General features: G+C 42.3%; 1 protein-coding gene across 3 annotated transcripts; it reads left to right on the top strand.

The window, feature by feature from the left end:
* Positions 1-1560: 1560 nt before the first annotated feature.
* Positions 1561-22312, top strand: fbln2 (fibulin 2). Of its 3 annotated transcripts, none has more exons than XM_028003931.1 (16): positions 1561-1937; positions 2782-4515; positions 7479-7599; positions 8364-8490; positions 10343-10529; positions 11323-11427; positions 12180-12281; positions 15043-15177; positions 15460-15597; positions 15993-16136; positions 16495-16623; positions 17073-17198; positions 17951-18067; positions 18946-19074; positions 19857-19980; positions 21199-22312. In XM_028003931.1, the coding sequence occupies exons 2-16, from the start codon at positions 2892-2894 to the stop codon at positions 21557-21559; spliced, it is 3669 nt and encodes a 1222-aa protein (XP_027859732.1). In that variant the 5' UTR covers positions 1561-1937; positions 2782-2891; the 3' UTR covers positions 21560-22312. The 3 variants fall into 3 exon arrangements, with proteins under 3 accessions (XP_027859732.1, XP_027859731.1, XP_027859730.1); XM_028003930.1 differs by having other exon boundaries at positions 1563-1715; positions 11314-11427; XM_028003929.1 differs by having other exon boundaries at positions 1563-1937; positions 11314-11427.
* Positions 22313-23319: the final 1007 nt, after the last annotated feature.

Raw genomic sequence — 23319 nt, 5'->3', positions numbered from 1 at the left:
ATATGTGGGGAACTAATACAGCAATCCCCCTTCCCCTCACCCCGCCCAGGTGGTACTAGACATTACGCTTTGCAGCATGTCACTGAAGCGGGATTTCAGAACGTCAAAATCTTCTCCAGAGCCAGGGATGATCATTGCAGGACACTTTGGCTGAGAGAAAAGTTTTTGCCTTCTCCCACTTCCTGCTGGATTCTGTCCCACAGCGTGAAGAGGGACACATTGAGGGGATCTGCTGTCCAGATGGGGAGAAATCACTTGAGCTGTTCATTGAGCCGTTCCACCACACACACACACACACACGCCCACCCCCCCACACACACACACGCGCCCACCCACACACAGCTCCCTACAACAGCAGAGCACAACTGACATTCAGCAGGGAGGCTGACTGGGACGGCACTGCAAATAGTACAGTCAGTAAAAACAAAGCACCACCTGCTCAATTTGGGGTTTAAATGAAAACAAAAAGTAGTTTCTTAGCAGATTCTAAAATTATTTCACTCTAGCCTCAAATGAGCAAAAACACACTGTAATTTCCATCTTGTCATGATTAAACAAAAATGAAGGCATGGATGGTTAGTAGTATAAGGTCTTTGGCTTTAGCTCTGGGGTCAATCTGCACATTTTGGACCAAAAGACGTTCATCTCTGGGACACAGAACTCGTCTCCTTCCTGATCTGGATGGCTGGACATTCCCAGCATGTCTATACTTGTATTTAATTGTCTGAACAGATGAACACGACACCTTCAAGCGACTAGAAATTGTTCCCAAGGATGAACCAGACTGGTGCAGCTGCATAATTCTCTGCCTGGTGTCTTGGCTGATTTCTTTTGAACTTCCCATCATATCAAACAAGATGGCAGTAAAATACATCCACAAGTGTTCCTCCAGTTACCTCAGATGTGTCAGCTAAACCAGTGGTTCCCAAAGTGTGGGGCGCAACACTTGGGAGGCGGGGGGGTATGGATGAATGAGAAAAAAACACAACAGTCACACAAACGTGTTTCACTGTAAAGATGGTTTGTAGTTTGTTTTGTTGCAACCTGAAGTGTGAAATAAACTTCAGTGGAGTTTGAATACAAAATATGTGTAAAGGTTTATGTCTGGTTGAACCATGTGTGTGCTTTTCTTTTTTTGGGGGGGGATTTTATTATAATCCAAAGGGGGGCCCAGAAAATCTTTGGGAACCACTGAGCTAACCTGTCAGAGGTTTGTGGACGGGAACCCAAAAGATTTGACTCATACATTTTAAGAGACACTTGTCCCCGATGATGACCAAATAAACTTCTGAATTCAAGGAAAGTTACAAAAAAAAAAAAAGAAATCTCTATAAAATGCTTTATGGCATTTAGGAAATAGAAATCATTTGGATAATTCTATCTGACCTAAACCAGGAGAGGTATATTGGTCAGATTTAATTTCAGTGAGGGGGGGGAGGAAAAATGTGTTCAAGTCCTTTTTATTTGTTGAATGTAAATATCTGGTTTCAGCTGGTTTCCGTCATTGGAAAGAGACAAAACGTGAAAACGTTCAATAACTTTTTTGCAGGAGCCTGAGTAGGTAGCCCGGCGGAGCCTGCTCCTCATTACGGGTCTCCACCGGGACAAACTTTCCGTCCCTCCCCCTTGTCTGCGAGCCTCCTCGGGTTTCCAGAGGCTGGGAGAGGACGCGGCGGCGGCGGCGGCTGGGCGGAAACGAAACGGCTCATCACAAGGTAACGACCTGCAGCGTCCCCGGGTCCTCTGGGTTTTCTGGTTCCTCTGCTCTTCGCCCGTTAAAAAAAAAAAAAAAAGAAAAGAAAAGAAAAACACACGTCCGACTAACCAGAAACCAAGGATATCCGTGTCTTGTGTTTTCTGGGCTGAAAGGAGAACTTTCATTGAACTTTTGGTGCCGTGTTTCATTCCGCATGTTGGATCTTTCTGTGCAGCAAACGGTAAGTTGGAAACACATTCGCTTTGGGACGAAAAAAAAAAAGGCAACAGGTTGCAATTGCAATGCGCGCAGAGCGAGTGAGCGTTTTATCCGCGTTTTGTCGCCGCTGTTTGTCATCTAAATAATGTTGCTGGCGGCGCCGCCTGCTTGGAGATCAGCTGGCTGTGCGTTTGTGGAGAGAGACGACCCTTCATTTCACCCCGCTCACTGAAGTTTAGGAATATTCGGTTTTCGCGCGACATTTCAGGATGAAGCTGAAACGGACTTTACATGTGAACAAAACGCCACCTCTGAACTTTTCACTCTGTCCCAACTGTTGAGGTTTTTGGACAATTTTCTCTTCTCTAACAAGCTTCACAGCAGGTGTAGAGGAAAAAGTGGCCAGACTATCATCCAGCAGCACAACTACAGAGAAAAGCTGAGGATAAACTGAGTCAGTCTAGCTGGAAGCAGAAATTGAGGTTTGAAGATTAGGCCGATCAGCAGAGGTAGGCAGAGAGTATCCAAAAGCTGTACTCAAGGAAGAGTAGAGCTACTGTAACATAAGGTTTTTACTCAAGTAAAAGTAAAAAAAAAAAAAAAAAAGCCATTCAAGAAATTACTCAAGGAAGAGTAAAAAAAAAAAAAGTATTTGGTAAAAAAAAAAAAAAGGTTGAATTACTGAGTGACAATAAAATAAAAATACCAATCGTTTAATATTTAAAAATTACATCATCAGATTATGTGGAATTGTTGGGGCATAAGTACTAACAAGAGTGAACACACATGTTCTCCATTTTGGACTTTTGACAGATGACCCACTTTAAATTAGGAAATGACTTTCTTTCCTTTACCGTTTCCTACAGAGAAAGGGAGAGTCGCGTCACCAAAATGCTCCGGCATCTCTGAAGGAGTCTTGAGAGTCCAGAGACGGACCGCCCTCTCTCCGCCGACCGTCCAGCGTTTCCCAGCTGCCATGGCTAAGGCAGAAGTAACATTGTTGAGGTGCGCCTTGCTGCTTCTCTTCCCGCCAGTCAGCTTAAGCCAGCGCGACTGCTCCAGTGTGGACTGTCCCCCGTTGGAAAACTGCATCAAAGAAGCGCCGGAGAGCGATGGGTGTTGCGCTTCGTGCTTGCAGAAAGGATGTAGGTGTGAGGGTTACCAGAGATATGACTGCACCCGTGCCGGATTCAAGAACGGCATTGTCCCTGAAGGACAGTCCTACTTTGTGGATTACGGCAGCACCGAGTGCTCCTGCCCTGTCGGAGGCGGCCCCATCAGCTGCCGCTACATCGGCTGTCCGGATTTGCCACCAAACTGCATTGAGACTTTGGAGCCTGAGGACGGTTGCCAGCAGTGTGAACGCATTGGATGTGTTCACAGAGGGGAGAAGTATGAGGCAGGACATTCATTCCACGTCGAAGCGTGTAGGATCTGCCACTGTCCCGATGAAGGAGGGAAACTCATGTGCTACCCTGATCCCGATTGCGATCCCCAATTGACATTGATTACAGATGACAATGCGCCCAATGGACGAGATGGCTTCTTCACCAGGTTCGATCAGCTCTCTGCGTCGTATAACCGTCCTTCCAGTGGGAATCTTCCTCATTTTATACCGTCACCAAGTGACGGTGACGAGCCAGAGGAATATGATTACAACCATGTGGACTTCTCGGAGGCGTATGGAGATTTATTTGCTCTACCCACCCAGCCGTCCATCTTTTCCAACAAAATTGCTTTGTTAGGCTCTGAGAGATCTGAAAAAACTTCTTCCCTCCTGGGTTTAGAGGTTCCCAAAAAGATGGAACTGAGAGAACAATATAGAGTTCATCCTCATCTGGCAGAAGAAGTAGTGACACAAGTTCCCTCTGCTGCTGAGCAGAGTACTGCCAGCCCATCCGTAAATGCAACTGCTTCTTGGCAGGATCTCCAATACACACAAACTCCTTCAGGCAGAGGTGTAGATTCTCACACAGAATTGGAATACCCACTTTATGCACACCCAAGTCTGGGAAGTGTTGTACTTCCAGTGAACAATTTAAATAATGTTGAGGAGAATTCAGAAGGAGACCTTCATCATCAGAGGAGCACCGAGATGGAGGTTCATTCCCATAATGCATCAGGTGGTGTAACCCCCAAGAGTTCAGTCAGTCAGATAAGCAGAAGTCATCTAATGAAGGGTACGGAGAATATTCCTGACCAGAAAGCGGTAGAGTTTCCCCTCTACACGCTGACAAACATGGAGACTCCAGACGGCGCAAACTCAAGAGCGCATTTTCCCGAAGAACTCCATGAACCAAATGGCGAGGATTGGTTTAATCAAGAAGGACAAGAATCTCTTCCAGGAACTTTAGACTTGGTTAGGACGACGCAAAACGATAAAAGCAACAACAGTTTCGAGTCTAGCAGTCCGTCGCAGGGTAATCCTGAGTATCAGCAAACAACCACGGCTTATTTAATCCCCGCTGCGTCCCAGCCACCTTCAGTTATCAGACCTCTGGAGTCTCAGCTCGGTGGAGATGTTCCTCGCAGTCCCGACAGCGTGGACCTGAAGGCTGAGGGGAACGGAGAAGGAAGCAAAGGCCACAGAGCAGAAGGAGGTGAGTTACATGTGAATCTTCTGTTCATGAAACGTAACAAGAAACCATCAGCGTTATCTCTCAGCACCCTTCCCTAATCTATGAAAGCGAAAATGCCTGCTAACTGGGCTTAAAAAAAGAGTCATGATATTTGGCACATTAGCTGGGAAAGCAGCCCTGTGGAACATTAAATTGTTGAGAAAAAGGACCTTTACGCAGAATTGAGAGAGCAACAGACAGGGTAGCACAGCAGACGTATTGAAAGAAATAACTGAATCTCGTTTGTGTAAGATGTAAACCGATACAGACACGGTAAAAAAAAAACAAAAAAAAAACAGGATACCGTTCTAAGAATATCGGGGAACGCAACAATAACACAGAAATGACTGTGTGAAACGCACAGATTCGTGCCAACGCAGGCGGAAAGTGGAAGGAAAACAAAATTATTTACAGTGGAAATCTGTAGAGTCTGACAAATGTAATTGCAGCATACATGCAGCTGTTAGGCTTTTGGCCTAAGAAGTTTGAGAGAATATTGGAGAACAAATAGCATCAGAGACGATATTATGCTGGCTCCGGTGTTATGAACCAACAAAACCACAAAAATAAATCCACAATCCAATCCACATCCAAAATGAAACAAAATGAAGAAGACGTGGCCGTTTAAACACTGGCGCAGTGCAATCCAAAATTCAGAGAAAAGAGCTCTTACAGTTTTCCCCCAAACCTGTTGAGCAACAGCCCACTATTACGCCAAATTCACTTTTTGCATGTTTCTGCCCTTCCATGTGGGCATCTCCCCCTGCTAGAAACGGTCCAAGAGCAAAACACGAAAAGAAAACAGTTGTTTTATTAGGAACGAGTAAATGTTCTGGTGGTGTCTGCAAAACAGCCCATTTCAAAAACATTTACTTTTTGCAGTTTTTGTGAAATTCTGTCGGACTCTTAATATATTGTGTCACAATGTTTTACCCACCGACACCAAGCCAAGTCCAGCCCCTCACCTGGCAACCCAAGCAGAGCTCCAGCCACTTCATTGCAAGATGGCACTAAGTTTTTTTTTTTTTTTTTATCTGCTGGATTTATTTTGTACAATGGCTGCTGGAAAAGGAAAACGTTTTATCGACTGCAATACAGAGCCACGACAGGCGTGTCTTCATTTTGTTTTTGCTTGCAACGTTTCTGGGATATTAAAGTTGCAGTTTGCTCAGATTAGTTTAGGAAGGACTCCTTTGAAAACTACCAACAGGCCACAGCAGGATTTGCGTGTTGTAGTCGTAACGGCTGTGTATGCTCCGCCTTAACGCCAACGTTAAGCACAGCGCTCTCTCTCCTGCTGAACACCATTAACGAGCAGCGGCGGGCCCACCGCAGTGGTGATCACATAATTGCAGGGGGACTTTAACAAGGCCAGCTTGAGGACTGTACTCGTAAAGTTCCACCAGCGTCTGAAATGTTCTACAAGGGGAGAGAACATTTTCAATCATGTTTACACCAACATCAAGCACGCGTGTAGAGCCACACTTCGGCAAGTCAGACCTTCTTACCCTCAACCCCCCCTCCCCCACCCAGATGCAGGCCTACCAAAAAGATTGTTGCAAACTCTGAGAATACACTCTGTAAAATGTAGGACTGCTTCAGTCGGACACAGTGGGACTTATTTGAACACCAGGAGCTGGAGACATTCAGAGGACTATATCCAGTACTCCATCAAGAATGTGACTGTGAGGGCAAAAATACAGCTGAATTGTTCCTAATCAGAAACCGTGGAAGACCAGCCAGGTTTGGACACTCCTCTGGGCCCGCGAAGCTGCCTTCAGCTCAGGTGACGGAGGTTTTACAAAGCTGCTCAAGCTGACATGAAAAGATCCAAGATGGACCACAGGGTGTGCATAGAGTCCCACCTGTCCAGCAACAACACACAGCAGGCGATGTGGGGCATGTAAGATGTTACAAACTTTAGAGGCTGTGAAGCATCACCAGGCGACCTGAGTGCACCCAGGGCAGAGGAGCTAAGCTCGCCTTACCTCTAAATCACACACGCATCATCCAATTTGCACCAAACTGGATAAGATTGACTTTCGTTGACCTCTAAAGAAGCCAACAGGATTGTATTGAAATTTGACTCTAGATTACTCCAACATTTATATCTCCTCGATAAATCATCCCTCTAGATTTTTCGTGCATCATCAAGGAGCATTGCTGCACACATTGCTGTGGCGCGTCAATGATTTTACTAAAGCCACTCAGAGAAGACACTGAACGGTCACTCCTACTGCTTCATCCAGTGTATAAGATTGAAAACAATATCCTCTACGTGTTGATGACCAGACATGATGTGTATGAAACTCTACAAGAAGTCCTCGCCAATCCTTCACCACGAAACAGGAAGTGACAATAAATCCTGTCTGGAAGGTCGGATTTCGGCCGAATTTTTAAGATTTTCCTCTGGAATCTTACTGAACTGGACTGAAAATTTGCCAAATGCGTCGTTTTGTGGATGGGTGCTGGAACGGCGCGAGAGCGTCGACGACGGCAACGGGGTGCTGGAGCCCCGGTGGTCATCGTGAGACGGGAGTGGCGCTGAGCTTTAGTTAAGTTTATAGATTTTTATGTAGTACATTTAAGCAACAAGGCGGTTCAGAATGCTTTCCACCCTAAAAATGTAGTTCATAGTTATGAACCAAGCAATAAACATTACAGCCAGCAGTTTCGGGTAGGATTGGAACTCACCCGTTCTGGCCTGCGGCAAACAGTTGACCGTTGTTGCTGGTGTCTCTGACGCCAAGTTTCTAACTTGAGGCTGCCAAGAAGGCCACCTGCTCGCAGGAAGGTCTTCCATTGGATTCTCTGTTTTTAGGAGGACGTCTGTTCCTTGTGGTCCTCACTTTGCAGGAGCAGACCAATTATGGCAGAGCTGGTTTTTTTTAATCCATCAATCTCTTGTGGGTTGAATGTGACAACTGCGTGTCTTTGGGGTGCAGATCCAGGGGAATCTTTTGAGGACGTGCTGCAGAGCTGCTGTGCTGCCGGTCAGACACGGGCCAGGGAAAAAAGCCACTGCAAAAACCTTCCTGCGCTCGGGGACAACCACTCTGTTTGCCGGTAAGGCACACTTCAACTTTTGTGCAATTATTGTTCTTATTTTCTTTTATTGTTATCTTTGAACTGGGGGCTAACGTGCAGGAAGGAGAAAGCAAACAGAGCAGGGGGAATCATCTCTGTTCTTAAAGCCCAATTTTCGACTATTTTTCTACAATTTTCTGCTACTTTTCCTAATTTAACAAACAGGACTTCTTAACTCAGCAGCGCATTAGCAGACCTTAATGAGGTGGGAAATGAGTTTAAAACATCAGAACGTGTTGCGGCAGAAAAACATGGAAACAAAAGACAGAACCGACTTCAGAGCATGCAGAGCAACCGCACTTAGGTTTAGCCTTAAGGCAAGCGCAAGGATGCATATTTTACACATTTTGTTTGCATTTAATGAATGTGGCAATTATGTCTCCATATCTGTGCATGTTGGTTGTAAGGTAGGCGTTCAACAAGTCCATCTAAATTGAAAGCTGCCCTTTTATCAAACTTGCTTTTCCTTTTCGTTTAACCGACTAACTCGTGGTTTGCTGTTTTACAAGGTTGCGTTTTTTGAGTTATTAGAAGTTGAGTTGAAACTCTCTATGCTTCAGTCTAATCAAGAATTTATGCAGCCACAAAAACTGCAGACAGCTGCAGATTATACCGCGCCCACCCTTGGTTTAAATTTCTTGGCTTATTAGACTTTTTTTTTTCCCCTTTATTTCTCTTCGTGTTAATGTTACAATATTCCTTCTTTCAGCGTGTTTTAACTATGCGTGGTCTCTGTGTCTCAGTGTAGTGGAGCAGCAGTGCTGCCTCAGCCATGTGAAGGAGAGCCGGTGTGATTCAGGAGTGGCGGCTGCCAGAGCGGGACGCGCTTGTGAAGCCGACGGGAACGACTCGTGCGCAGATGAATACCAGGTACAGAAAACCGACGCAAAAGCGAGATGGCCGGGGTCGCTGCCTAAAGACAAGTCATGAGTAGATCGGACAAACATCCATCCACCTGGTTCTTTGGAGAACAAAGGACAAAATCATTCAAGAAGGGAAATGGGAGCTCTTTTCTTTTTTTCTTTTTTTACGAGTCGGACTTGGAAACGAGTCAATATTTCTGATGCTGAAAATGACAAAAATGAAGAGAGGAAATTGCAGTTTGGAACGGTTTGTTCCAAACGATCACACAACAAAGATGCTTATTTTCACGCCACTGAGATTTACTTCAACCTTCAGATCTCAGTGCTAGCAGATGTCTGTTTGAGTAAACAGGTTAATCTCTTAAAAAAAACATAATGAGTTTCTCATTTCTGCTTGTATCCGTTTGGACTGTAAATACTTCCATATGGAAATGTTTAGTCTGCTCCGACTGCAAGTCTTTGTTTCTTTAAGGAGAAACCTGGTGGATTGGCCCCTGAGCCAGATGTTCGTTAAGGCAGCAGAGCCAAACCGGCGAGCCAAGTAATCCACTCACCAGGTTTCAGAGGAAAGCTTCAGGAAATATGAAAGTCAGAGGTTTTTTGTGTGTATGATTTTTTTATGGCACAATATGTTGTCCAGCATGGAACTGCAGCTGAAATCCTTCGCAGTGGCATGCAGAATAAGCCACCGAAACCGTTGTAGCGTTTCTGTTAGTTTTCTGCATCCTTTTTGCTGTGCAGGTCAGAAAGTATAGAGCTATGAAGAGAATGTTACAGGCATGATGATAAAGTTACAGAATTGGAAATATCTGTTCTGATACAGATATACTTAAATATTTATTTAAGACACGCCATCTTCTAATTTTGGCTTGTCTCATCAAACACAGGACTGATTGGTGCCATTACAGATCTTAAAAACATGCAAGAAGCTAAAGGACTCAACCCACAACAGTCCAGATGGTCTCTCTTCTTTTCTTGGTTTAACTTGGTTATCTCGTCCAGACCAAAAACACAGAGCCGGACACACACTCCCTCAAGGTTTCAGTATTTTGGTATTACCAAACCAAACATGTTGGTTTGGTAAAACCAACATGTGGAATCAGTGTTCACTGACTGATTCCACATGTGGGTTAAGAGAATCGCAAAAACCACCTTAAGCAGCGACATGGAAACTGCTGTTTATTTGAAGATTGGCGAAGCAAAATGCAGGGTTCTGCTGGATGAAAGCCTGTTCAGAGTGACGCGCTGCAAATTTAAAAATGTAAACGCGTCCCACATTGTAATTAGAAAAAATGAATGGCTGACAAATTCTTGACAAACTGCACAACTTAAGGAAATGCTAGGCTGTATAATCTGTTGCTGCTGTAGAAATGGATGTTCCCAGAAAATATCAGCTACTGCTTGATGTGATTGTGAGTTTAGTGTGCCTGTAAAACCAAACAGCAGACCGTCGATTCACATTTGCTTTGGGTCTATATTCAAAATATTCATTTTTAAAAACCTGGCCAAGTTAAAGTCCAGACCTAAATTCAATTAGAAATCGGTGGCAAAACCTAAAAATTAATCTTCAGGGATTCTCTTCATCCAATCAGAATGAGATTGAACTTTGCTGTAAGAAGACTGGCCAGACATAACCCTGTAGATGTGCAAAGCTGGGAGGCACATATTTTATGGAACCACTTTTTGTGGTGCAGGTATTATTGTTTGTATGCGTCACTATAGCAACTGAAGCTGCTAAGATTGAGGGGGGGAAAAAACATTTATGTCACTGCAAAAACGTCTTGTCACAGCTGTTTATGGCGATGATTTTAACCAGTCCTGGTGATTTGTAGCTTCCTTGCTCTTTTGTCCATGGACAGGTGTGCTGCAGCTGCTGTGCTATTGGCTTGTTGATACGCAGTGAAGGACAAGGTTGCAATGCTCACAAGTACTTGAGCTATCCATGTGGCCACATCTTCCTTTCCTGCTGTGAGGATGAGGAAGGTCAAAGCCAGTCGCCGCTGTGGACTCAGGAGAAATCCAGACCTACCGCTCTGCCCAGACCAGGTAGTAGTTACAACTTGTAGAGACCTTCTGTCCTCGTCACACTGTTGTGTATTTGCCTTTTGTTTCAGCTGTGTTGAAAACATCAAACCATACTCTTGTATACTCACACTATGCAGACATTTCACTCACCTGGATGCTGCATGCTTAAAAATTAATAGGAAATTGTACAGTGGCCTGTTTGTTTTAACAGTTATATGGCCACTAATAGGCCCTCAAATGTCATTCTCAGCAGTCAGCTGAGTCTTTTAAAAATAAGAAATGAGATGGTAGCATCACATCAGCAAAGCTGACAATTGGTCTGCCAAATGGGAAACATAAAAGAATCCATTTGTTGTCTATACCCACTGGTCTTCTCAGGGCCGTGCCTCCTTCACCAGCAGTCATTGGCCAAGGTTACATGTGAAGCCAATCTTATCTTCCTCAGCAAACGTCTAAAAGTCAACCACTGTCCTCTTCTGCTCTGCAGTGAGAGAGGTCCCACCACGTTCACAGTTAATAGTCACCCCACTTTTGCCAACTCAGCAACTTTCTGACAAAAAAAAAAAATTGGTATTGGTCAAAATCTGAATTGGTTGCTCCGGCATTTTAAAGATCGGTAATCGGTGATCGGCCAGAAAAGTGCAATTGATGCACCCCTAATTTTGATCCAAGTTCCTAAAATAGTCGATAACTGCCTATCAAAAATGACTAAAACCAAACCATATTGTTGCACAACACAATGTTGCCCCAAATTAAATATGAATGTAGTTAAAGTACCTTTACCTCTGCTGCTGTTGTTGTGCAGTGAGTCCAGAGACAGACAGCCAGGTGGAAGAACTGATCAGTTCTACCGATACGACCACCACCACTCACACCACTGTGACCTCCACAAGCCCCGCCCACCTTCATCCATGTGCAGGTAATCCAAAAATGTGAATGTAATGCATTTGTACATACTGTATTACACCATCCAAAAGCAATTGTCAGACTGAATTAGTCAGTCTGACAATTGCACTGTGGGAAAACATTTATTCTTAATAAAATTACCACTGATACAAGCTAAGTCCTTCTAAAACAAAAAAAAAACAAAAAAAAAATGAAGTATACATTCATGACAATCTTGAAAAAAGCATTCTCTCCTAACTGATTTCGATCCTTGCACTATTTGAAAACACTTTATAGTTTCAAATCATCAGAATCTTTCTTAAATCAGATTTTAAAAAAGCAACAACCAATATAAAAAAGACAGAAACAGAAATCCACCGAATGTATAAAAAAAGGTTTTAAAACATAGCATCTCTGAGAGCTGCTGTAAGGCTGCCTGCTCGCGCGGCGCTGACACATCGCATTTTCAGGCTTTACACAAACAAATGAGTTGAACTATGTCATGATGGTTTAACTCCTAAAATTCGAATGAAATACATTAACAATTGTAAATGTACAACACTACAATTACAAAATGCGTAAAGGTTCAGTTGTACTCTTCTATGTCAACTCAATATCCAGACAGATGTGTGACTACGACGCCTCAGAGATGCATTAAAAAGGGAAGTAGGGCACATTGCATCCTAGCAAAACCATAAACAGATATTGTAATGATAAGAGCTAACAGCTAACAGTATCGCTGTATTGAATCCAGAGACGACTGATTATGCTGCTGTTCTCTTTGAGGTGAGAGTGGCTGCAGTCAGCGTTGTGCTGCAGCGGCAGGCCAGGCTCGCTGCTCCTGCTTCCCTGGGTTCTCGCTGATGACCGACAGAAGGACATGTAAAGGTAAGGGGTCCAACTTCCTGCCAGGTCAGAAACTCAGATAACGTCCTGTCATCACCAAAACCTTAATATCACTGAGGTAATTATTGTATTAACAGATGAGCAATGAAGCAGTGATCAAAGATCTTCTATTAACTGAATAGAGTCGGTGGCAGTTTCAGCTGTAATTAGACGTCTTTGAACTTAGCGAGAAGGCTAAAATCCGAAATCTGGTCTGGAACCTTTGACCTTTTATATCAAAGGCATTTTTAATGTTTTTGAAACATTATAAATGGAACATTGATAAAACATGACGAGATGTTATGTTTGGATTGCTGACTGCGTTTTCTATGACTGTATTTTTTTTAATGTGTGTGTTTTTATGTTGTTGAAATGTACTAAACAAATGAACTCGATTGATTGATTGAAAGCTTACAATGAGTCGGTTACCTTGGTGATAACTAGGCATCGTAGGAAAACTGATCAGCAGTGTTTTTCTTTCCATTGTCACTTGTATACTATTCCAAACTAGCATGCTATTCTTATTTTTTGGTGTTTCTGAATAACCAAGTTCATACTTAAGTCAAACTAACATTGAAGTCATAATAAACGTGAGGCCAGTAGGTGAGCAATAGTTTGACTTAATAGTTGTTTTAGCTCTTCTTTAACCAAGAATCGTCTCATGAGGACAATGTTGTTTTTCCTCATATTCCTTTTGCAGCATCGTCTTACTGCATCATTGCTCTAAGTTTTTAAATATTTGGCAAAATATACACAGCCAGGTCTTATCCATGGCAGTTAAAGAAAGGTGAATTAAAGTTAAAGAAGCTGATTTAAATAAAAAACAAAAAAAACAACTACTATTTTTGACAGATAATTACTAACCAGGTAAAAAGGCACATAAGAGGGTAAAATCAATGTAGCAAGAGAAGCAGCTACATAATACGCTTTGAACCTGAATGTTGGAACATGTTTCTTTATTTCTTTTTTAGTTCCCTATGGAAGGACCCACATAAACACGAGTTAAAAAGCTGATTTGTGAATTTGCAACAAGTGGGGGGGGGGAAGAACAAGAACTTGGCCCTAATGTTAGTGAGAAAGGAGGAAAGAGCTAAATTATGCTAGTCTGGAATTCAGCTTCATAGCAGAAATTCCTGACTGTACTAAAAATCCAGTGTGCTGTACTTCCAGTCGCCGATGGAGAAGGAGAAGGAGAGATGGTAGAGTCGGGAATGTTTTCTTTATTTGATCACGTTGTGTGCAGGTGTGGCCGCAGCGTGATCCAGTGTACATGCGGGAAAATGCAGTCCTGGAGGAGTTTATTCAGTAATCCCCTCCACCATCCACCACCAACTCACATATCAATTTATTTAGCAAACAGAGGGAGTGCTTTCTTCGCCTAAGTGTTTCCATGTGTGACTGTGTGTGGGCAGGATTGAGTTTAGGACTGGAATGAAACAAATCAAATAGTGGGATGGAGTCTGGTTTGGAAGTGGACGTCTGAGGGTTTCCACACAGATTTAGGTCGACTTTAAAGTCAGCTGTGGGAAACTTGTCACTGAGGTTCTGTCGTGCACAGGCTGCTTAAATAATGACACCTGCAGCATCTGCAAGGAACTGTAATTTACAAGCGTCCCACTGCCATGTGTAAATACGAAGTGATGGATCTCGGCGCTTCTTAGGGATTCATCTGGATTTGAACTTAAATGGACTCTTAGAATCTTAATGCGCATCTGTTTGCAGTTGACACACTCACCGAAAAGCGTCTTTGTTCTGTGTACGCTTGAACAGACGGGCGGTAAAGTTTATTTCCTTTCTTGTTTTTTTTTTTTTTCATTTTGCAGCAGGTTTGTTTCTTTTCTAACATAATTTCCATACATGTCTGGTCGGTCGTATCTGGAGACGTGTATGTCTGCCGTCACTGATTCCACTGGTGTGAAACTGGCACTCTCGTACGTTAACTCATGTTGCGTTCAAAAGCAGCTCAGAAAAAACACAACGTGTAAACAATGGATTAAACTGTTGGAATGGCTAGAAAAAAAGGGATAAATATGGGAAGCGAGGGGGGCCCGTACTGTATCACATCGATATAGGAATAATAGAAAGTTTACTTGTTTGAGGTAAAAAAAAAAAAGAAATGAGAAAAATAAAATAAACAACATGCAACCCAGGACCCACCTGGACCAGATTTCAGGTGGGTCATTTAGTGAAAGTTTCTGAAATGGAGCCACCATCAGACTGGTGCCTGATGGTGGCTCCAGTCAGTCGGTGATGTCAACAAACATGACTGGAAATCTAAACACCCAATCGTTGGGACAGTTTCATCATTATTCTTTCCTTTTTACTGAATGCAATAAAAATCTGCAGTTCATTTGTACAACTTTAAGGAACTTCTGTGAGCAAGACTTTGATAAATCCTCGTCATGAGAAAAATATGACTTTATTAATGTCATTTGTTGTTATGCTTCACACTATGCATGACTGGATATGATGAGTTGGTTTGGTTCATTTACTGTCTGATCAGCTCACCCTCATCATCTAACGCTCTTATCTTTAGACTCTTTTTTTCTTCCAGATTTTGTATATTTCATTTGTTTTAGTAATGAGGGTCCATCTGAAAATATTGTCTGAGTTTATGGGGTAGGAGTTCAAAAGTTTCTTACTACTTACTTACCTTACCATGTCAAGATTATTGTGGAACAAAAACATGTGTCCTTTTCATTCCTTGTTCATCAGTGTGATTTTATACTTCTATCATGTTCTAAGTAAATAAATCCTTTCACAGATGTGGACGAGTGCCAGGGCAACACGCACAGCTGCCGGCCCAACCAGCGCTGTGTGAACACACCGGGCTCGTTTCTGTGTGAGCTGCAAGTCCGCTGTCCTGTAGGATACCAGATGAAGAACGGAGTTTGCCAAGGTGGAGTCACTGGTTTTGATTAAGTTCTGATTTACTTGGGGGAGGAGGGGGGGAATAAAAACATTAAAAATGTTGTTTTGATGCCAATTATTTCAACTTTTAGCTCAGGTAAGATGATAAACTACATAGACAGAACGGTCCATGCTGGTTCTGTGCTTGAACCACAGTGCCACCTGCTGGTGGAGGGACATTATGACAACTCAGACTGATCGAAGACCAAGTCGTCATGATTGTTCACCTTATTGAACTTATATCCATCTGTTCTTTTTTGGTTTTCCACAGACATTGATGAGTGCATTGGGAACACCCACAGCTGTGGTGAGAGCTCGGTGTGTCAGAACACGGCCGGCTCCTTCAGATGTAGCTCCAAACTGAAGTGTGTCAGCGGATTTACGCTGGACTCTCATGGTAACTGTATCGGTAAGAAACCATCAGCTCTTCTGTCTAAGAGGGATCATGGGCTGCTGGACTTAACTGATGCACTTTCATTTTGTTAGCACAGTTGCAATATGGTGATTAAGCTTGCAGCCATGTATTGTGTTTTATTTTTAATCTGCTGCCTTTGTGTCATAGATGGAGCACTAAAGACCGGCCTCGGTGAAAGAAAATAAAAATGATTTTGTCCAAAACAGATGGAAAATTGAGAGTGGGAACTGAATCTATATCATATGTCCATCAGAGTCTTCCTATAACTAAATTAAAACAATAATAATTTAGTCATTAGTTGTATAAGTGAAGTAAATTCATCCTTACTAGTTTGGGGCGTCTCAATGGGTCACTGCTCTGCGTTTCCCTCTGTCCTTGTGTTTCTGCAGACATCAATGAGTGCAGCAGCCTCAGTGAGCCATGCACCGCAGGTTCCGCCTGCATCAACACAGTGGGCTCCTACACGTGTCGGCAGAAGATACTGATGTGCAACGAGGGCTACCACTCCAGCGCCGACGGAACCAAGTGTGTCGGTGAGTTCTGCTGGTTCAAGTACAGCTTCATACAGCCCTGGACAAAATTAAGAAGCCCACTTAAAATGAACAGGTTCTCTGATTTGACTTTTTGTAGCTGTATGTTTGAGTAAAATGAACATTGTTCTTTTATTCTATGAACTGCTGACAACATTTCTCCGAAATTCACTCTCGCTGAAAAGATTCATCAATTTTCTACCAGACACCTTAACCCCCTGCACTGTCACGCACCCAGATACTTGTACGTAAATGTTTTGTGGGCGACAGTTAAGGCGTTGACAGGTTATTGATAGATCATTGTGGTGTTGTTAAGGTGGCCCACAGACAAGCTGCTTTCCGTTTCTCTGTGCGTGTTTAGACACGGATGAATGTCAGATGGGGACCCATCGTTGTGGAGCGGGACAGATCTGTCGGAACCTTCCCGGCAGCTACCGCTGCGACTGCCAGACTGGTTACCAGTACGATGCCTTCCGCAAAGTCTGCACAGGTAGGAACCACTGAGTGGAGACTGCAGCTGCAGCACATGTGGATGTTTGGTGGTGATGTTGACGGAGTCGGGCAGTAACTAGTCACATTTACATTGAGTAAATTTAGTATTTTTTAAAAATGTACTTTTAAGAGAATTTTTACTGCACTGTTTACTCTGACTTGAGTAATTTTACTATGAAGTATCATTACTTTTACTTGAGTAAAATTTCTGGATTCTCCACCCACTGAATAAAAACCAAATGTGTTTTTAACATGTTTCCTTCAACATGTTAAAAACAAACTAGTAGCTCTGTAAAACAGTAGCAGCACAAGCTAAACTCGCTGATAGCCAATCAGGGAACCTGTGATGATTCCTGCAGAGGTTAAATTTGTGAAAAAATCAAATCAAATCACCAATCTGCAAACTGATGTGAATGGCAGTCTAAACTCCTGCTCACGTGCCTGCAGATATAAACGAATGCTGGCGGTTTCCTGGGAGGCTGTGCGCCCAGACCTGTGAAAACACCAAAGGCTCGTATCGCTGCTCGTGCACAACTGGATTCTCTCTCGCTTTGGATGGAAACAACTGTGAAGGCAAGACATTTTCCATGCTTTTATTTCGCCACATTGTGTATGGAGAATGAGTTTGAATGAGTGTGTGTAAGGCATAGAAGTAACTCGTAAATTGGTTGTATGAAAAGCCAAATGCTCTGTACGAGCTTTGATGGTTTTTATCATGTCTTCTGTAAGTTGTTTTTTTTTACACTTGAGTCGGATTTAATTTGGAAATCTTCCAGGAGCGTCAGACAATATGCTTACATGATTTGTTCCTGCTGAGGTTTTGTGTGTTTTTACAAGAATGTGCTTCACGGAGCGAAAAATCTAGGCTATTACAGCGGCTACTGAAGGAGGTGAAGCAAACTGGACGCTTGGGTTCATTAATGATTAGCGGGGTTCTATTAAAAGCTTCCTGAATGAGCACAAGACACTCTGAAAGCATTTGGTGTTTGTTGGTGTTGATAATTGTGGACTATCGCCATGCTTGATATTTTACCATTGAAATTTTTTCTTCTATTTTTTTGCACTGGTGGCCTTTACTGAACAGAAAACTTACAGGGCATAGGTTTATTTATTTGAACAAATATACATGCAAAAAAATAAACAGGAATTATGTGCAACTGGGTTCCTTCTTCAAACAGGAAACGGATGCTGAAGAATATTAAAGCATCTGTGATGCATTTCGGATTCTAGTTAACCAGACGTCTCGACAAGTGTGGAAATGTAAATAAATTTCACTGTGCTCGTCCTGAGTGTGTTATCCTAACTGTGCCTCCTGGTGTGAGCAGATGTTAATGAGTGCGACGGCAGCCCCTGCAGCCAGGAGTGCGTAAACATATACGGCTCCTACCAGTGCTACTGCCGTGAAGGCTATTACCTGAAAGAGGACCGACACACCTGCGAAGGTAACGTTTCCACCACGCTGGGTTTGTAGAAGACACTCCAACTAAATCCAGTTGGTGCTGCTCGTCCTCATACACCAAATCAAGATCGATTCCTGCTGGTCAGGTGACAATCTTTGTCTGAAATGCCAGCCCTCAGCCAATGGCAGTAATGGTCCTGTCAGTGGTGGGCTGACATCACGAGGGCTTCCCGATCCTGTTCTAGGCTTTGAGTAATGACATTGTGCTCCAATTTTACTGTGAAATACTATGGTAAGTTAAATAAAAAAAAATACTTGTAAGTTAGTACACATGAAATAAGACAAAACTAAGATATTTGAAACTAGAAACGGGACCAAAAATGACTTTGTAAGATTTTGTGTTTTTACCGTGTGGCCCTTCTTCCAGACATTGGTGCTTGGTATAAAGTGATGTTTATTGCTACGGTATTTCGCAGTATAATTTTGAGCATTTTAAGCACAATGTCATTACTCAAAGCCAAGAACCGGATCAGGAAGCCCTAGTGATGTAAGCCCACCACTGACAGGACCATTACTGCCATTGGCTGAGTGGCAGCTGACTCTAGTAAAGATGACTAAACCTGAATTGCATCAAAACACAGCTTCCTGTTCCCCTTCCTTCCTACTTAATGTGCTTTAATTGTACATGCTAGTGACAAACAAATCACTGCAGTTCCTTTGGTGTCAGAATACCAAACGAAGGCCATTCTTTTCTATACTTCATGTGTGAAGACTGACATATCTGCTAATAACAGCATTAAATGTCAACATAGTTAAGAAGTGCAAAAGCCCAACACCTCAAATATTTTTCAGGTTGCTCTAGGTGTTCTTATGGGTCTTGAAATGAACTTGGAACAAATACCAACTTGTGTGTGTTCCCAGATATTGACGAGTGTTCCCAGACCATCGGGAACCTCTGCGTCTTCCAGTGCGTTAACGTTGTAGGCAGCTATCGATGTTCCTGTCCTCCTCATGGGTATGTTACAGCAGCCAATGGACGCTCCTGTAAAGGTTAGTCTCACTGCTGCCTCCTGTCTGTGAGGCTGATGTGACGGACGCTGCACGAGTGTTTTTGTTCTGAGACAGTGGAGGGCCCAGGTCAACAGCAGAGGAAGCGCTGCTTGCATCAACAGAAACTACTCAGTCACATAAATTTATTGTTCTTCTTTGTAAAGTAGCATCAGCAGAAGTAATCAATCTGATCTAAAGTATTTGTTTGGTACATTGTAGTTAAATTAGAGATTAGTTTTCATGCGACTTAACTGAAAACCTTGACTTGAGGTTTATAGCTGCTAGAGGAATGTTATCCAAACCTCAAAGTTTTAAGAAGTTTCAGAGCTGAGCAGAACAGAAACTACGTTCTTCAGTTCTCATACTGGGTACACTGAGCAAACCTCTGGGATCATAATTCAGCTATGATATTTAATCTAAAGCCTGCAATTTGATTTATTTCTTTTTGCAAATAAGGAAAAAGTAAAGGCATGTATGGCGAGTCCATTGATCCATTTGTCAGTTTCAAATTTAAAACTGGACCATAGCGGAAATATCTGCCATAAACTCAGAGGGAAGTAAACTTCTTTTTTTTACTGTATTAAATATAAAGGGTTAAAAGTAAAAGGAGCTCTGGAAGCATACGTTTGGAAAAGCATGACAATTTGCCCTTAAGAATGTATAAACCTATAAAATCAGTATCCCTTCTTCCATGATATAAACTACTTACAAATACAAAGTTATTTAATGAACCTCTAATTGTCAGGGTTGTTTTTGTTCTTTTTTCTGACATTTGTTTACAGATATTGATGAATGCATGACTGGATCTCACAACTGTTCCTTCTCTCAGACCTGCTATAACCTGCAGGGCAGCTTTAAGTGTCTCTCCTTTGATTGTCCTCAAAACTACAAGAAGGTGTCGGATACGTGAGTCTCATCTCCAACCTTGATTTCTTTTTTTTTTTCTTAGGTTGATTTAAGACACAACATTTTAAGGCATAAATTGAGTGAACATTAAATTTGATCATTTCTTATTTTGCTTGCTCCAACAAGTTGGATGAAAGTCTTTTCACAACAACTGCATATGGAGAGGTGACTGTACTCGAAACAATGACCATTCAAAGGGTTTTTTCAGATTGTACCATGTTGTTGAGAGTTTGAGACAGAAAATCTGTGAAAAGATTCCTCCACCTCCTCCCTGAGCTACTGTTGACCTGTTGCAGCGTGATGTCATTAGTGCAAGATCCCGCCCCTCACCTCCCTGCTGGAGGACAAAAAGCTGCTCACCAACAATTACTAGCATTGGGTTTTGGCCAAGTTGTCAACATAATACGCTAAATCTTAAAAGTACGTCTGACATATAAAAAAAAAAAGAAACACAGCGCTTTGCTACACTATGACAACTAGATAACAATGTCAGGAAAAAGCTTTAACTAAAAGAAAAGAGGGAGAGGGAAGTAGGCCAGTTATGCTAGCTTGACTTTGACAACCTCAACATGTAGATGTGCTGTGGAATTTGGTGTGTTTCGATTCAGCTTAAAAAAAAAAAAAGGCAACCCACACACCAACTTCGACAGACCATCAGTAAATTAGTGGACAGATCATTAATTTAAATGAGCTAATTTACAGCGATCACTTATTAATAATTGCAAAATAAACATCAATTCTGAAAACATAAAACTGCAATGGGCTGCAGGTTCTGTCCTTTGTGTGGGAAATGTTTTTTGGTGTTGAATCCTGCTACATTAGCGGCGGCATTGTCAGTTGCTGTGACAACTAATCTGTGTGTAGCATAGCCAACAGAGAGGGAGAAAAAAGAATATCAGTGGTTCTGAGTTGTTACTTGACAGTTGTTCTGCATCGGCCACAACAGGGCGCGGTGTAAAACACGTGACCCATTAACAAGGCCTCAGTTCTCGATGCTGTCATCACGGGTTTGAGTCCCACCCTGTTGACCATTGCCACATGTCTTCTCCCTGTCTCACAACCTGTCTTCCTGTCATTTCGGCTACAGACAAAATGAGCAGGTCACTCTTGGAAAATAGGTTTTTAATCTGATTGAATAATTATCCTGGCTAAATAAAACATACATACACTACAACAACTGCTTCTATATTTCTTTTCTCGTACTGTATTATCTTTTAGACACTGCGAGCGGATGGGTTGTCCTCCCAACTCCATAGACTGTCAGAACTCTCCCTTGCGGATCACGTACCATCAGCTGAACCTCAAGACCAACACCATCACTCCGGGTCAGATCTTCCGCATTGGACCATCACCTGTCTACTCTGGTGACAACATTGTCATCAGCATCGTCAAAGGCAACGAAGGGGGCTACTTTAGCGCTCGCAAGCTGAACAGTTTCACAGGTGCCGTTTATTTGCAGAGGAAAGTTGGCGACCCCAAGGACTTCCTGATAGATGTGGAGATGAAGTTGTTGAGGAAGGGAACGTTTACCTCTTTCCTGTCCCGACTCTACATTTTCATTACGTCCAATAAGATGTAACACCAAAGACAGAAGAACAAATAACTCATAAGGTGCTAAATGCTTTTCTTTTTGAGACTTAAAAAATATCTGACTTTTCAAGAGTGGCACAAGGATATTGGAGGATGTGGCCGGACTTCCCTGAAGATTCACCAGGCCAGTCGTATTTCCAAAGAAATCTTGATTAAACTGCATATGGTAGTTCAATTTGACTCATCTATGGCTGGTCACATAGCAGCGCATGGTAATCCTTGAATATTTCAAACATACTACATTTGTAGATGCGATGGACGGAAGATCTTGAGAATTTTTTGTAACAATTGAACCAAAATGAAAATTTAGGCATAGAAAATTTGTGTGACATGTTGTGAAGGAACTAAAATACATTAAAGATTTGCTGTTGTAACAACCGTCTTCTGGTTCTGCTCTGCATCACCAGAACCAAACATGGAGACTCAGCATTCAGCTTCTATGTGCCACAAATCTGGAACAAACGTCCAGAAAACTGCAAAACAGCCGAAACACTGAGTTCCTTCAAATCAGGGCTAAAAACCCCACCTGCTTAGAGTTGCTTTTGGAATATAATAAATGAAATATTGCCAATCATTTGCAGATGATTTTGATAATGGCACTCATCAAAATGTAAAGTTTGTTCCTGGTTTCTCAGTTGGTGACTATATGGTTTTGTTTTTTTTACTGTTTTTGTGTTTTTATGATGAAATGCCTTGTTGCTGGAATGTGCTATACAAATAAACTTGATTGATATAAAATTGACTTTTTGTGGTGCTGTTCACATAGTTACAGACTTAAGTTAACAGCAATGTTTTTGGTTCATTTAGCTAGTCATAAGAGGGAAAAATGGGTAATTTTTCAGTCATACTTTCACCAGGATATTCATACATTTAGTCATTTTTATGTATTACAATCAGCTATTTCTAGTGCTGTATAGATTTGTAATTTTAGTACTGGTTCTGATTCTATATGTAATCACCTGCTCTTCCTGTCAGATTAAATCTTGGCAGCCGTGGTTGAAGGAGAGTTTTTTTCCTGTATTCTCCCCAAGGGTAATTGGATCAAATGTTGTCATCCAGATTTCCAAAATATTCCCTCTGATGACGATGATGTCTTGATTTCAACTTGACGAAAGCCCATGTGTCTCTGTTTCTGCTTCTGATCATCTTCGTGTCCTCCCCTTATTGAAGAAGAAAGTTTCCCGTGTGAATAGAAAAGTCTAAACAATCAATTCCTTCTATCGTATGCAGACTAGATTTTCCACATTACACCTAAGATAATACATTTCACCTCTGAGGGACAATAAAGGTTGTTTCTATTCTATTCAATAAAGCAAACCCACATAATTTGACTTAATTCAGAACGGGCCAACATGTCCATCTGCTGGTGGCAGCAGACCCGTCTTTCACCGCCGATGCATGGTTGGAATAAACGTTACGAATTCTTACATTTCTTGACATGATGCCAGTCTTTGACCCTATTATTGGAATAAAATGCTTCACACACTGGCCTGTTTTTCTCCCTGTTTTTATCAGTGAGTGGTGTGTGCTCCACCCTTTTGGTGTCACCACCCGGAAAGTGTTTGTTTGTCCTGTGCTACCCAGCCTAATAATATATCCCAATAGATGGTGTATCAACTGGAAACTAGGGAGGGGAGTTTTCTTACACGTCACTAAATAAACAGCTGGACTGATACCGGTGTGGGTAACGCTGTTATTTCAAGGGCCAACCTGTCCTGCAGCTTGATCGTCCTCAACATATCGGACTAG

The sequence above is a fragment of the Xiphophorus couchianus genome, chromosome 20 (genome assembly GCF_001444195.1).
Source record: "Xiphophorus couchianus chromosome 20, X_couchianus-1.0, whole genome shotgun sequence".
In the NCBI taxonomy this organism is placed as follows: Eukaryota; Metazoa; Chordata; class Actinopteri; order Cyprinodontiformes; family Poeciliidae; genus Xiphophorus; species Xiphophorus couchianus.
Note: the sequence above shows the minus strand (reverse complement) of the source record. Positions and strands in the feature narration are given on the sequence as shown.

Coding starts and splice junctions, on each gene's coding strand:
- fbln2 (XM_028003930.1), top strand. CDS start 2,892: ATGGCTAAGGCAGAAGTAACATTGTTGAGGTGCGCCTTGCTGCTTCTC. Junction 11,428..12,179: donor CCACCTTCATCCATGTGCAG/GTAATCCAAAAA, acceptor GTTCTCTTTGAG/GTGAGAGTGGCTGCAGTCAG. Junction 12,282..15,042: donor CGACAGAAGGACATGTAAAG/GTAAGGGGTCCA, acceptor ATCCTTTCACAG/ATGTGGACGAGTGCCAGGGC.